The following is a 15,715-nucleotide window of genomic DNA, read 5'->3' as shown; positions in this document are numbered from 1 at the left end:
CTCAAAAAACACATGGTCTAATAGAATCTTGACATTTTCCAATAAACTAGTCATTATGCCTTGCAGATGGTGAGGTATAACTTGCACTTCAGCATTTATAACATAAAAAGCCATTTTCTACCTATTTCAAGTAAGCATACAGACTCATCACAGGACAATGAATACCCATGTGTTGCCACTTTTATAACTATAGCTAGATTATTGCCCCAGATGACCTGTTTTCTCTCATCTATGACATCATTTCACAAATAGTTTTGAAATTTTGAAAGATCTAATGAGCTTATGTGTAAAGTACTTTTCATCCAAACTTAATATACAGTTATTATTATTCAATAGAATGGCAGCAAACTTTTCAGCTAAATATAACATTTTACAGAACTAAATAGGTATCATGGATAAATAGGTACAGTGTATGCTGCCTCATTAAATTTTCCATAACTTCAGGCATTTATCATAAAATACAAGTATGGATCAGTGACTCACTTCACAGAATCCTGAAACTCCTATACTGAAGGATGATCCTAGCTGCCCATTCCAGGGATATGAGATCATTCAAACTCAATTTTCCTTGGGATCTTCAAAACCCATGTTTATTCTCTCTTTATTATCTTCACTTCCTCTTTATGTTCAAGAATAAAAGAAGGTCCTCAAGCCATTCTGGTCTCTCCAATTCATCACAAAATTTCTCAGGGCTATGAATTTTACTCTACTTACTATACTCCTGAATGCAAGCTAACATTAAAGAAACAACACTTCTTTTCATTACTCCTATTTACAAAATTTGAATAAATTGCTTAAAATAAGGGGAAAAGAGCAATGAGAACAAAAGAAAGGGAAAATTTTTAGGTATCCATTTTAAAAGTTTAAAAATGTACAAATATGCAGCATTAAAACTTTAAGAAATTATGATTTGAGAAACATAAATGATTCCTCTTTTCCTTCTGTTAACTAATACTCACATTTGTTTCTCTCAACAATGCAAAACCCAATACCTTAGCAACTGTAGCCCTGTACTGATGAACTCACTTACTGAGCCCCAGCCTCCCTACCAATGATAAATATCTGCTATTACTCAATTTTATCAACTAAACTCACTATACATCTAAGCCATTTGCAGGCATTAACAGGATCAATGAGTACATTATTTCTCTAAAGAGGACATGGGCTGAATGAGAACAAACCTCTCTCAGTTCTCCATGAATACAGAGTCTTAATGGAGTCTGCAATAAACTTGTGCTGGAAAGATTACTTATTGATGAGTGATCACTGTGCCAGTTTGAGAGGATTGATGCACCCTAGAAAACTCATGTTTTAATACTAATCAATCTTGTGAGAGCAATGGTTTCTTCCAATCCCTATTCATCATTGTAGGTTGGAGGCATGATTAGATTATCATTACAGAGACATGCCTCAATCAATTGTGAGTACTAAACTTGATTAGATGGAGATGTGTCTCCACTCATTCTACCTGGGTTTTGATTAGTTTGCTGGAATCCTATATAAGAGGAGACATTTCAGACAGAGCCCCTTTTGAGAACAAGAAGAGAGGTTCAGAACCATAACAGAAGGATGAGAGAACCACAGAGTCTACCAGCCAACAACCTTTGGAGATAAAAATGAAAATGCCTCCCAGGGAGCTTCATGAATCAAGAGGCCTGGAAAGAGAGCCAGCAGATGGTACCATGTTTGCCATATGCCCTTCCAGCTGAGAGAGAAATGCTGAAAGTCCTCAGCTTTCTTAAACCAAGGTATCTTTTCCTGGATGTCTGAGAATGGACAATTCCACAGATATATTTTAACTGGACAATTTCACAGCCTTAAAACTGTAAACTAGCAACTGGTTAAATCCCCCCTTTAAAAGCCATTCTTTTGATTCTGGTATTTTCCATCATGTCAGCTAGCAAAGTAGAACAGATTTTGGTATCAGAGAAGTGGGGTGCTACAATTTACAAATACCAAACATGTTGGGGTTGCTTTTAAAATGGATACGGGGAAGATTCTGGAAGAGTTGTGAGCAGCTTGATAGAGAAGGCTTAGAATGCTTTGAAGAGACTGTTGGTAAAAATGTGGACTCTAGTAAGACGCGCGGATCTTAGTTTCTTCTCCAGGACACCTACTAGGGGAGTAGAAACGATACAGAAAGCGCCCAAAGCCACAACAGAGATAAAAAAGACAGCGTACCCCATCCTGGAATGGCTGGCTGGCTGAGAGAAGCAGCTCGGGTGAGATCGCCGAGGCGCGCGGGCCTTACCGGGCGGGGTGGCAAGTGGCCGGAGTTACTCCCTTCCCCCTTCCCGGGCCGGCTGGGAGAATTGGAGAGGTGGTCCCCTGAAACCAAGGCGACTGGTGCCCACACCACGCGCAGCCCCCGGACCAACTGAGAGAATTGGATTGGAAACCCCCAGGCCACGGAGAACGGTGACCCCGTGACTCCCGGGGAACGTGCACTCTCTCAGGCGGGCTGCTGCCGCTGGCGCCCTCCCGCCACGCTTGTTGCCCAGGGCCGACTAGGAAATTCGGACGGGATCTTTCCCTGGCTGCGGCGACCAGCAACCCTCCCTGTGTTCGGACCCCGGGCCGGCTCAAGCCGCTTCGGCTAGCGAACCCCCAGGACGGCGAGAGTTTTCCAAAGTTTAAGGTCCCACAGCACCTTTTACTGGTGGGACCCGCAGACAAACGTGTGCCACGAGCGCCACCTACTGGGCAGGATAAGAAAAACAGAACCCAGAGATTTCACAGAAAAATATTACAACCTTGCTGGGTCCAACACCAAGAGAAATCTGAATAAATGCCCAGACGCCAGCAGCAGAAGATAACTGTCCACGCTCAAAAGATGGAGAATATGGCTCAGTCAAAGGAACAAACCAATAGCTCAAATGAGACACAAGAGCTGAGACAACTAATGCTGAATATACGAACAGAAATGGAAAACCTCTTCAAAAATGAAATCGATAAATTGAGGGAGGACATGAAGAGGACATGGGCTGAACATAAAGAAGAAATAGAAAAACTGAAAAAACAAATCGCAGAACTTATGGAAGTGAAGGATAAAGTAGCAAACATAGAAAAAATAATGGATAGCTACAATGATAGATTTAAAGAGACAGAAGATAGAATTAGTGATTTGGAGGATGGAACATCTGAATTCCAAAAAGAAACAGAAACTATAGGGAAAAGAATGGAAAAATTTGAACAGGGTATCAGGGAACTCAAGGACAATATGAACCGCACAAATATACGTGTTGTGGGTGTCCCAGAAGGAGAAGAGAAGGGAAAAGGAGGAGAAAAACTAATGGAAGAAATTATCACTGAAAATTTCCCAACTCTTATGAAAGACCTAAAATTACAGATCCAAGAAGTGCAGCGCACCCCAAAGAGATTAGACCCAAATAGGCGTTCTCCAAGACACTTACTAGTTAGAATGTCAGAGGTCAAAGAGAAAGAGAAGAACTTGAAAGCAGCAAGAGAAAAACAATCCATTACATACAAGGGAAACCCAATAAGACTTTGTGTAGATTTCTCAGCAGAAACCATGGAAGCTAGAAGACAGTGGGATGATATATTTAAAATACTAAAAGAGAAAAACTGCCAACCAAGACTCCTATATCCAGCAAAATTATCCTTCAAAAATGAGGGAGAAATTAAAACATTCTCAGACAAAAAGTCACTGAAAGAATTTGTGACCAAGAGACCAGCTCTGCAAGAAATACTAAAGGGAGCACTAGAGTCAGATACAAAAAGACAGAAGAGAGAGATATGGAAAAGAGTGTAGAAAGAAGGAAAATCAGATATGATATATATAATACAAAAGGCAAAATGGTTGAGGAAAATATTATCCAAACAGTAATAACACTAAATGTCAATGGACTGAATTCCCCAATCAAAAGACATAGATTGGCAGAATGGATTAAAAAACAGGATCCTTCTATATGCTGTCTACAGGAAACACATCTTAGACCCAAAGATAAACATAGGTTGAAAGTGAAAGGTTGGGAAAAGATATTTCATGCAAATAACAACCAGAAAAGAGCAGGAGTGGCTATACTAATATCCAACAAATTAGACTTCAAATGTAAAACAGTTAAAAGAGACAAAGAAGGACACTATATACTAATAAAAGGAACAATTAAACAAGAAGACATAACAATCATAAATATTTACGCACCGAATCAGAATGCCCCAAAATACGTGAGGAATATACTGCAAACACTGAAAAGGGAAATAGACTCATATACCATAATAGTTGGAGACTTCAACTCACCACTCTCATCAAGGGACAGAACATCTAGACAGAGGATCAACAAAGAAATAGAGAATCTGAATATTACTATAAATGAACTAGACTTAATAGACATTTATAGGACATTACATCCCACAACAGCAGGATACACCTTTTTCTCAAGTGCTCATGGATCATTCTCAAAGATAGACCATATGCTGGGTCACAAAGCAAGTCTTAACAAATTTAAAAAGATTGAAATCTTACACAACACTTTCTCGGACCATAAAGGAATGATGTTGGAAATCAATAATAGGCAGAGTGCCAGAAAATTCACAAATACGTGGAGGCTCAACAACACACTCCTAAACAACGAATGGGTCAAAGAAGAAATTGCAAGAGAAATTAGCAAATACCTCAAGGCGAATGAAAATGAAAACACAACATATCAAAACTTATGGGACGCAGCAAAGGCAGTGCTAAGAGGGAAATTTATTGCTCTAAATGCCTATATCAGAAAAGAAGAAAAGGCAAAAATTCAGGAATTAACTATCCATTTGGAAGAACTGGAGAAAGAACAGCAAGCTAACCCCAAAGCAAGCAAAAGGAAAGAAATAACAAAGATTAGAGCACAAATAAATGAAATTGAAAACATGAAAACAATAGAGAAAATCAATAAGGCCAGAAGTTGGTTCTATGAGAAAATCAATAAGATTGATGGGCCCTTATCAAGATTGACAAAAAGAAGAAGAGAGAGGATGCAAATAAATAAGATCAGAAATGGAAGAGGAGACATAACTACTGACCTCACAGAAATAAAGGAGGTAATAACAGGATACTATGAACAACTTTACGCTAATAAATACAACAATTTAGAGGAAATGGACGGGTTCCTGGAAAGACATGAACAACCAACTTTGACTCAAATAGACATAGATGACCTCAACAAACCAATCACAAGTAAAGAAATTGAATTAGTCATTCAAAAGCTTCCTAAAAAGAAAAGTCCAGGACCAGATGGCTTCACATGTGAATTCTACCAAACGTTCCAGAAAGAATTAGTACCAATTCTCTTCAAACTCTTCAAAAAAATCGAAGCGGAGGGAAAACTTCCTAATTCATTCTATGAAGCCAACATCACCCTCATACCAAAACCAGGCAAAGATATTACAAAAAAAGAAAACTACAGATCAATCTCTCTAATGAATACAGATGCAAAAATCCTCAATAAAATTCTAGCAAATCGTATCCAACAACACATTAAAAGAATTATACATCATGACCAAGTAGGATTCATCCCAGGTATGCAAGGATGGTTCAACATAAGAAAATCAATTAATGTAATACACCATATCAACAAATCAAAGCAGAAAAATCACATGATCATCTCAATTGATGCAGAGAAGGCATTCGACAAGATTCAACATCCTTTCCTGTTGAAAACACTTCAAAAGATAGGAATACAAGGGAACTTCCTTAAAATGATAGAGGGAATATATGAAAAACCCACAGCTAATATCATCCTCAATGGGGAAAAATTGAAAACTTTCCCCCTAAGATCAGGAACAAGACAAGGATGTCCACTATCACCACTATTATTCAACATTGTGTTGGAGGTTCTAGCCAGAGCAATTAGACAAGAAAAAGAAATACAAGGCATCAAAATTGGAAAGGAAGAAGTAAAACTATCACTGTTTGCAGACGATATGATACTATATGTCGAAAACCCGGAAAAATCCACAACAAAACTACTAGAGCTAATAAATGAGTACAGCAAAGTAGCAGGTTACAAGATCAACATTCAAAAATCTGTAGCATTTCTATACACTAGTAATGAACAAGCTGAGGGGGAGATCAAGAAACGAATCCCATTTACAATTGCAACTAAAAGAATAAAATACCTAGGAATAAATTTAACTAAAGAGACAAAAAACCTATATAAAGAAAACTACAAAAAACTGCTAAAAGAAATCACAGAAGACCTAAATAGATGGAGGGGCATACCGTGTTCATGGATTGGAAGACTAAATATAGTTAAGATGTCAATCCTACCTAAATTGATTTACAGATTCAATGCAATACCAATCAAAATCCCAACAACTTATTTTTCAGAAATAGAAAAACCAATAAGCAAATTTATCTGGAAGGGCAGGGTGCCCCGAATTGCTAAAAACATCTTGAGGAAAAAAAACGAAGCTGGAGGTCTCGCGCTGCCAGACTTTAAGGCATATTATGAAGCCACAGTGGTCAAAACAGCATGGTATTGGCATAAAGATAGATATATCGACCAATGGAATCGAATAGAGTGCTCAGATATAGACCCTCTCATCTATGGACATTTGATCTTTGATAAGGCAGTCAAGCCAACTCACCTGGGACAGAGCAGTCTCTTCAATAAATGGTGCCTAGAGAACTGGATATCCATATGCAAAAGAATGAAAGAAGACCCATCTCTCACACCCTATACAAAAGTTAACTCAAAATGGATCAAAGATCTAAACATTAGGTCTAAGACCATAAAACAGTTAGAGGAAAATGTTGGGAGATATCTTATGGATCTTACAACTGGAGGCGGTTTTATGGACCTTAAACCTAAAGCAAGAGCACTGAAGAAGGAAATAAATAAATGGGAACTCCTCAAAATTAAACACTTTTGTGCATCAAAGAACTTCATCAAGAAAGTAGAAAGACAGCCTTCACAATGGGAGACAATATTTGGAAATGATATATCAGATAAAGGTCTAGTATCCAGAATTTATAAAGAGATTGTTCATCTCAACAACAAAAAGACAGCCAACCCAATTACAAAATGGGAAAAAGACTTGAACAGACACCTCTCAGAAGAGGAAATACGGATGGCCAAGAGGCACATGAAGAGATGCTCAATGTCCCTGGCCATTAGAGAAATGCAAATCAAAACCACAATGAGATATCATCTCACACCCACCAGAATGGCCATTATCAACAAAACAGAAAATGACAAGTGCTGGAGAGGATGCGGAGAAAGAGGCACACTTATCCACTGTTGGTGGGAATGTCAAAGGGTGCAACCACTGTGGAAGGCAGTTTGGCGGTTCCTCAAAAAGCTGAATATAGAATTGCCATACGACCCAGCAATACCATTGCTAGGTATCTACTCAAAGGACTTAAGGGCAAAGACACAAACGGACATTTGCACACCAATGTTTATAGCAGCATTATTTACAATTGCAAAGAGATGGAAACAGCCAAAATCTCCATCAACAGAAGAGTGGCTAAACAAACTGTGGTATATACATACGATGGAATATTATGCAGCTTTAAGACAAGATAAACTTATGAACCATGTAATAACATGGATGGACCTAGAGAATATTATGCTGAGTGAATCCAGCCAAAAACTAAAGGACAAATACTGTATGGTCCCACTGATGTGAACGGACATTCGAGAATAAACTTGAAATATGTCATTGGTAACAGAGTTCAGCAGGAGTTAGAAACAGGGTAAGACAATGGGTAATTGAAGCTGAAGGGATACAGACTGTGCAACAGGACTAGATACAAAAACTCAAAAATGGACAGCACAATAATACCTAATTGTAAAGTAATCATGTTAAAACACTGAATGAAGCTGCATCTGAGCTATAGGTTTTTGTTTTGTTTTGTTTTGTTTTGTTTTGATTTTACTATTATTACTTTTATTTTTTTCTCTATATTAACATTCTATATCTTTTTCGGTTATGTTGCTAGTTCTTCTAAACCAATGCAAATGTACTAAGAAATGATGATCATGCATCTATGTGATGATGTTAAGAATCAATGATTGCATGTGTAGAATGGTATGATCTCTAAATGTTGGGTTAATTTCTTTTTTTCCGTTAATTAAAAAAAAAAAAAGAGAAGGGATAATTGGAGATGAAGGGATACAGACTGTACAACGGGACTGGATATAAAAACTCAGAAATGGACAGCACAATACTACCCAATTGTAATGTAATTATGTTAAAACACTGAATGAAGCTGCATGTGAGGTATAGGTTTTTTGTTTTTGTTTTTTTGTTTTTTTTTCTTTCTATTATTGTTTTAATTCTTATTCTGTTGTCTTTTTATTTCTTTTTCTAAATTGATGCAAATGTACTAAGAAATGATGAATATGCAACTATGTGATGTTATTAAGAATTACTGATTGTACATGTAGATTGGAATGATTTCTAATTGTTTTGTTAATTCTTTTTTTAATTAATAAAAAAAAATTCAAAAAAAAATGTGGACTCTAAAGATACTTCTGATAAGGCCTTAGGCAGAAATGAGATATGTGTTATTGCAAACAGCAAAGAAGGTAATCCTTGTTTTAAAATGGCAGATAATATGGCACAATTGACATGTGGATTTGGATGGATGCAGATTTTAAAACCCATGAACTTGGTAATTTAGTAGAAGAGATTTCCAAATTAAATGTGGAAAGTACAACCTAGTTTCTCCTCACAGCTTAGAGCAAAATGCAACAGGAAAGGGATAAGCTGAAAACTGAATGCTTGGGTACACAGAAATCAGGTGTTGATTTTCTGGAAAATTCTGAGCTTCTGGAAAGGGGGGCCCAAGAGAATAGTGCCCAACATGAAGATTTAACCAAATGTGGAAACCACCAGCTATTTCAGAGAAAGCCAGGATTGGACATGAAGTTATCCAAGATAGATCTGTGGAAACTTCTTATGTCTGATGGACATGATCTGAGACTATTTTATAGAAAGCCAATGAAAGTGTTGCAGGAGCTATGTAAAGAGAACCACTGGCAGTCAGAACAGAGAGGGACAGAGAAGGGACACATTGGAGGAAAAATAACTTCAAAAGTAGAATCATGGAGGCTGAGGTCTGAAGTCTAGAGGCCTCACGCTAGGAGAGTAGACCCATCCAAGCATGTGGAGAGGGTGAGTTTACCCCAAAGGAAGAGAATGGTTCTTCCACCTCATTGCAGTGGAAGAGTGGTGATGCCTCAGGCCTGGGAGAGAGTGAGGCACACTCTTTGGAGATTGGGGAGAGTAGGGCTGCCACCACATGGAGAGGTTGAGTGTATACCCTAAAGCTTGCAGTGAGGCTGGGTGTGGCCCTGATCCTTAGAGGGGGTGGAGTTGAGTAAAAGGTGGTCTCTCCACTGTCTCCCAAGTTTGAATTCAGAGAGGCAAGCACAGGCCTGTAGAAAGGGTGGGACAGCTGCTTTCTAAAGCCTCAAAGATAAATGACTTTCAGATTTGAAATTTAATGGAATTTGCTCTACAGGTTTTTGAGACTGCTTGGGTCCTGTGACCCATGTGTTCCTTCCTCCCTATGGAAATGGGTACATATATCCTATGACTGTTTCTCCTCTGTTGGCAGCAGATAACTTGTTTGAGTTTCATACTTGTTTAAGTTTCACAGGTGCAGACCCAGAAGAAAATTTTGCCTTACAACTGTCCTAGCCTGTAGCTGACTTTTATGAGACTTTTACTGGTTTTAACCTTGTATTGTATTGGCAATGTTGCTGAAATGGTTTAAGGTTTTCTGACATTGTAATGGAATGGATGCATTTTGTATATGGGGAAAACATGTCATTTTTAGGGTCCAGAGGGTAGAATGTGCCAGTTTGAAAGGATTTATGTGCTCTAGAAAAGCAAAAACCATGTTTTAATCCTAGTCAGTGTTGTGAGAACAACAGCTTCTTCTAATCCTTATTCAGTACTATAGGTTGGAAATCTAAGCAGCAAACTTGAACAATCACCATTCCAGAGACCAGAGCAAATATAAATTTAGCTCAGATCCTTGAATAGCTTATAAATGAGATTAGAATATTATTCTAGTTTGTTAGCTGCCAGAATACAATATTCCACAGATGGAACAGCTTTTAAAAAGGAGAATTTAATAAATTGTTAGTTTACAGTTGTAAGGCTGTGAAATTGTCTAAATTAAAGCAAGTCTATAGAAATGTCCAATCTAAGGCATCCAGATAAAGATACCTTGGTTCAAGAAGGTGATGACATTCAGCATTTCTCTCTCAGTTGGTGGGGCACATGGCAAATGTGGTGTCTGCTAGCTTTCTCTCCAGGCCTCTTGCTTCATGAAGCTCCTTGGGAGGCATTTTTCTTCTTCATCTCCAAAGGTCACTGATTGGTGGACTTTCTGCTTCATGTGGCTATGTCATTCTGAAGCATTCCACAAAATCCTTCTTCATTTAAAAGATTCCACTAAACTAATCAAAATCTATACAGAATGGGTTGAAACATGTCTCCATCTAACCAAGTGTAATGCAGACAACTGATTGACCACATCTGCATGAAGATAACCTAATCAAGTTTCCAACCTATAGTGCTGAATAGGGATTAGAAGAAAACATTGCTCCTACAATACTGATTAGGATTCAAGCATGACTTTTCTAGGGCACATAAATCCTTTCAAACTAGCACAAATATCTATGCCCATCTGCTGAAAATACACAGTTAATTTCAGTAAAAAGAAGTATTCCTTACTCACCAGTGGCTGCATGGTCAACAGCTCAGCTGAGAATTGTGTTCCTCTGGGTTTATACTCACAACAAGATGAGCACTAGGTAAGCAAAACTGAGAATGTAGAAAGAAGCTATTAGTTTTTGGACTTATCATTGACTTCCAGACACAACTCTCATGACTCCTAATCCTCCACCTGGGAATAATCCCAATCCAATAAGCAGAAACATGAAATATGCTCTAAGAGAATAACTTCTTTGTACAGATAAGATGAAAATCATTGAGTTCTATATCCTCATCAGCCCATGGTTTTCAGAGATTTTCCTTTCCCTTCCTGACTCAAAACATTGGTCTCCACATCCAGAGAAATCACTGTGGATTTTCTCAGCTATCAATATGTCTGGCTTCTGAAATATCCACCTCCATCCTCTCAACTCTCACCCCTGTCCTACTTTACCTTGTAGCTGTCCTTCTGAGGATATTAGCCTGAAATTTTCCTGGCTCCTCCACATAAAATGTCTAATACTATCACTCTCTCAATACTTACTTATGATCTCATCCTGCTGGATTGAGATAACCAAGAAACTATGCATTTTATTATCAAAGACTTATTCCATTTTGAGGATTCAATGGATGGCTGTTGTATTACAAATATATTCCTGAAAATCCCTTCCATCAAAAAGGCACATATGCACATGTGTTATAACATCTCACAATCCCGATAGGTTTAGGAGGCTCAAATTAAATAGAATTAAGGATTTGGAATAAAACCCATACCTCACTTTGAAATTAGTAAAATGGCAGTTGACATCTTATATTATATTAATAGTTTTCAGTTGTAACATCTACCATTTCATAATTTATAGGTGTGGAAGATCTTCTCTGTCTTAAATTTTTATTAACAGTGTTAGTAATTATATACTTATTTCATGGACAAATGATATTTTCTGAAAACAGATTAACTTACACATTTATTAATGAATTCACATAAACATCATTGTATTAAATGTGTTTGGAGAATTACATTTATTTAATCTTTAAATTAACATATTAATTAAGGCAGATTTACCTATTTAATGAATTAAATGAAAAGAGGTTCAGAAACCTTAGAAAACCAGAAAATTTTCTAAGGTTTGTAATCTTAGAAAAGTACATGGCTAGAAAAAGACACAGCCAGAGTTTAACTTTTTCCTTCTTGCTTCCCAGTTCGAATTCCTTAAGGCTTACATCATTGCATGAATGCTACCTCTCATTTCAATAATCAGATGATGCACCTTATTGTGAAAATCTCCTTTTCATATAGTTTGTTCTCACAGTTATGCCCCATACCCAGGTTCCCCTCCAATGTGAGAACTTTCATAAAATCGAATCCACAACCCAAAAATTTCTGGCTCACCTGAATGTTTACTGTCCAATATAACCTACACTTACTCACATCAACATATATTTACTGAGAACAATATTTATCATGCCCTGCCTTGTCCCTGCTCCACAGAGAGATGACTAAGATGTTGGGCCAGGTTTAAACACTGAGTTTCTTTCCTTCACATCATTCATAAAATTTGTCATTATTCAGGTATTAGTTCATTTGAGTGTGCTTCCTACCAGTCTAAATTCATGAATTTATTCCTTGAATGATTTTAGGCAAGTTTCCCTGAGAAAAGTACTAATGAATTTTGAATCTAGAGAAAGTGTTTGTCCACTATAACCTAACCTGACCTCAAATAGCCTGGGCTTAAATGCCTGCAGTCAAATTCAATAATTAGAAAGTAAATAAGGACTCTCCTTCTTGTTTAAAATTCTCTTCCTTATAAAACAGAGCCCAAACAGGCCAAAAATGCAAGCAAATCAAAACTTACTGATGATACTTTCATCAAATTCTACACTCAGATGTTCTTTATCAGTTGGGAAAAGGTAAAATTTTCATGGAGGACTCTCCTTTAATGCAGTTGAAAGTGTGATCATCTATAATCCAAAACATACTCTCATTAATTCAGATGAAAGATACATATAATCAACATATGCCTTCTTTGACACCATTACCATCAAATTACATAAATTATGCAGATATCCTTTAATTCCTCCTAAAATACAAAAACCAACCTATAAATCTTTCCCCAGAGAACTCACTCTTTAGTGATTTTTATATGCTGTGTAAGTAGTCTGGGGAATTTACAGGTAGAAGGGCTCTACTACTCTTCATCTATAGAAGGGCTTGTAATCAACCACCACTTCTAAGGATGTGAACTTTAGTGTAGTCTATTTAAGATAAATATTTTTGCTAAAAAAATATATACTCAAATAAAAATCAATTCATTTGCTTTTTTTGCATGTGCAGGCAAATGTCATATTATGGAATCATACAGAATGAGGCATTTTGAATGTGACTTATCTTTCACTTGGCATTATATATTTGAGATCCATCTTTGCTGTATGTATAATGTTACTATGTGGTGTTTCATTGTATGAGTGTACCACAGTTTAACCATTCACCAGTTATTTTTAAATTATTTCCCAATTTGGGGCAATTATGCATAAGGTTGCTATAAACATTTGTACAGATTTGTTTGTTAACCTAGGTTTTCATTTCTTTAAGATAAATGGCTAGGTGTGGAAATTTGGGTCATATGATATATATGATACATGTATGTTTAATTTTTCAGCTATCAGATTTATCCCAAGTTTCTGTACAATTTTGCATTTTTACCAGTGATGTATGAGAGTTTCAGTTGCTCTCCACTTTAGCCAAAATTTGGCATTGTAAATTTTTTTAAAAGCCAATCTACAGTAGTGCAATTGTGGTTCAGTGGCAGAATTTTTGCCTGCCATGCTGGAGGTTTGAGGTTTCCCTTTCTTCTGGGAAGGCACATGGTTATGTCTGCTAGCTTTCTCTCCTTGGTACTCCTTTCAAATGGATTCTGGATTTCAGAGAGCTTCCCAGGTGGTATTTTCTTTCTGCACAAGTGTTTCTCTCTGTGTTGGCTCTGAAGCATTTTCTAAATTGGTTCTCTCTTAAAAGACTCCAGTAGGCGACCCAGCTTGAATGTATGGAGCCACATCTCCATGGAAACAACCTAATTAAAGTTGCCATCCACAACTGGGTGGCTTAAATCACCATGGATTCACTAATAAAAAATAATCTACCCAACAGATGAGTAAAAATTAAGGACATAAATAATTACATAATGGGTGGGATGAGGGGTAAAAATTTTGGATAGACTGAAATAGTAGTGGTAAATGAGGAGGGCGGTAAGGGTATGGAATTTATGATTTTTTTCTTTCATTTCTTTTTCTGAAGTGATGCAGATATTCTAAAACTAACCATGGTAATGAATACACAACTATGTGATGATTAAAAAATTTAATGTAGTGATGTTTTATATGATGATACAGTGAGCCTTCAATTGTATACTCTGGATAGATTGCATGCTGTGAATACATCTCAATAAAATTGCATAAAAAGTGATTTCACCCAAAAATATTGAATTGGGATTAAAGAACATGGTTTTTTGGGGGGTACACAACAGTTCAAAGCAGCAAATCCTACCCTCTAGACTCCAAGGAAAACAAATATTCTTTCCATATATAAAACATATTCATTCCATTACAATATCACAAAGCTTTAAAGCATTTTCCTAACGACACAAATGGAATACAAAGTCAGAACCAGTTAAAAAAAATCTCATCATATTCAGTTATAGGAAGTCTGTCCCAAGGCAAAATTCTCCCTTGGCTCTGGACCTGTAAAACTCAGAACAAGTTTTCTGTTGTCAACATTTACAAGAGGCACAGTCATATGGTCAACATTATTTCCATTGGGAAGAATTCAAGGGAAATAAAGTACACTGACCAAGCAGTTTCAAAAACCTACAGGGCAAACTACATTAGATTTCAAAGTCTGAGAGCCATTTATCCTCAGGGCTTTAGAAAGCAGCAGTCTCACCCTTTCCAAGAGAGTAGAAACACTGCCCTCTTCAAACACTGAGGTGAAGGGTAGAACCTTGGGGGACACTTGAGAGAGTGCCATTTTCTTGTTTCCACTCTCAACAAGCATTGGGAGAGCACCTGGGTTCTCTGCCATCTCTGGAGCACACTCTAAAACCCTTCAGAAAAATAGAGGAGCAGCAAGGCCCTCCCCAAACCACAAGGAATGACCTCCACCCTTTCTGAGGCCCAGTCACCAAAACTCTTCCTGAACATTGAGGCAGAAGACCTGCCCTCTGATTTCAGGGCAAACTTACACTCTCCAAATGCATGGAGGCCTGTTTTCCTGGCCTGAGTTTTCTTGGTTTTAGACCTTAGCTTCCATGGTTCTGCCTTTGAAGTTATTTTTCCTTCAATCTGTCCCTTTTCTGTTCCTTTAAGTGCAGACTGGCTAGGGAAAGACAACTCTTGTTGATCAATAGTCAACTCTTGTTGATTTTCTAGGCAGAATAGTGGGATCATACCTATCAGTTGATAGGACTTTCCACAAATCCCCCCTGGATAATCCCATCTCCAATCCTTGCTTTTTCTGTAGTAGCTTACAAGTTCCATGTTTGGTTAAATCCTCACATAAGGCACTATTATCTTTGATCTCCCTTTCTGGAAGCACAGAATTTTCCAGACCATCAAGTTCTAGTTTCTTTGTACACAAGAGTTCAGATCTTGGCTTATCTCTTTCCTGTCACATTTCACTATAACCTGCAAGAAGAAACCAGGCCATACTTTCCACATTTGTTGAACTCTTCAGCTAAGTATCCTAGCTTGTGGCTTTTAAATTTTGCCTTCCATTCACAACTAGAACTCAAGTTGGTGAAATTATCTGCCACTTTAAAGCAAGGATCACCTTTCTTCCAGTTTGGAATAATACATATACCATTTCTGTCTAAGGCCTTAATCAGAAGTATCTTTAGAGTCCACATTTTTGCCAACAGTCTCTTTATAGAGCCTTCTCTATAAAGGTCCTTAAAAGTCTTCCAGAATCCCCTCTTATCCATTTAAAAAGCCATTTCAAAAATATTTGGCATTTGCAAACCACTGCTGTCTACATCCCTTGTAC

At 37.4% G+C, this 15,715-nt stretch overlaps 1 protein-coding gene across 1 annotated transcript in view; it reads right to left on the bottom strand.

The window, feature by feature from the left end:
• Positions 1-13,056, bottom strand: part of LOC143673260 (uncharacterized) — a 32,159-nt gene extending 19,103 nt beyond the window's left edge. Inside the window, 2 exon segments of the mRNA XM_077147562.1 lie at positions 10,703-10,788; positions 12,534-13,056. Of these exon segments, the coding sequence (XP_077003677.1) occupies positions 10,703-10,714 (12 nt within the window). The 5' untranslated portion in view covers positions 10,715-10,788; positions 12,534-13,056.
• Between the last annotated feature and the right edge of the window lie 2,659 nt (positions 13,057-15,715).

The sequence above is a fragment of the Tamandua tetradactyla genome, unplaced genomic scaffold (assembly GCF_023851605.1).
Source record: "Tamandua tetradactyla isolate mTamTet1 unplaced genomic scaffold, mTamTet1.pri scaffold_65a, whole genome shotgun sequence".
Classification (NCBI taxonomy): domain Eukaryota; kingdom Metazoa; phylum Chordata; class Mammalia; order Pilosa; family Myrmecophagidae; genus Tamandua; species Tamandua tetradactyla.
The sequence above is the reverse complement of the archived record's forward strand: the minus strand, read 5'-3'. Positions and strand labels throughout refer to the sequence as shown.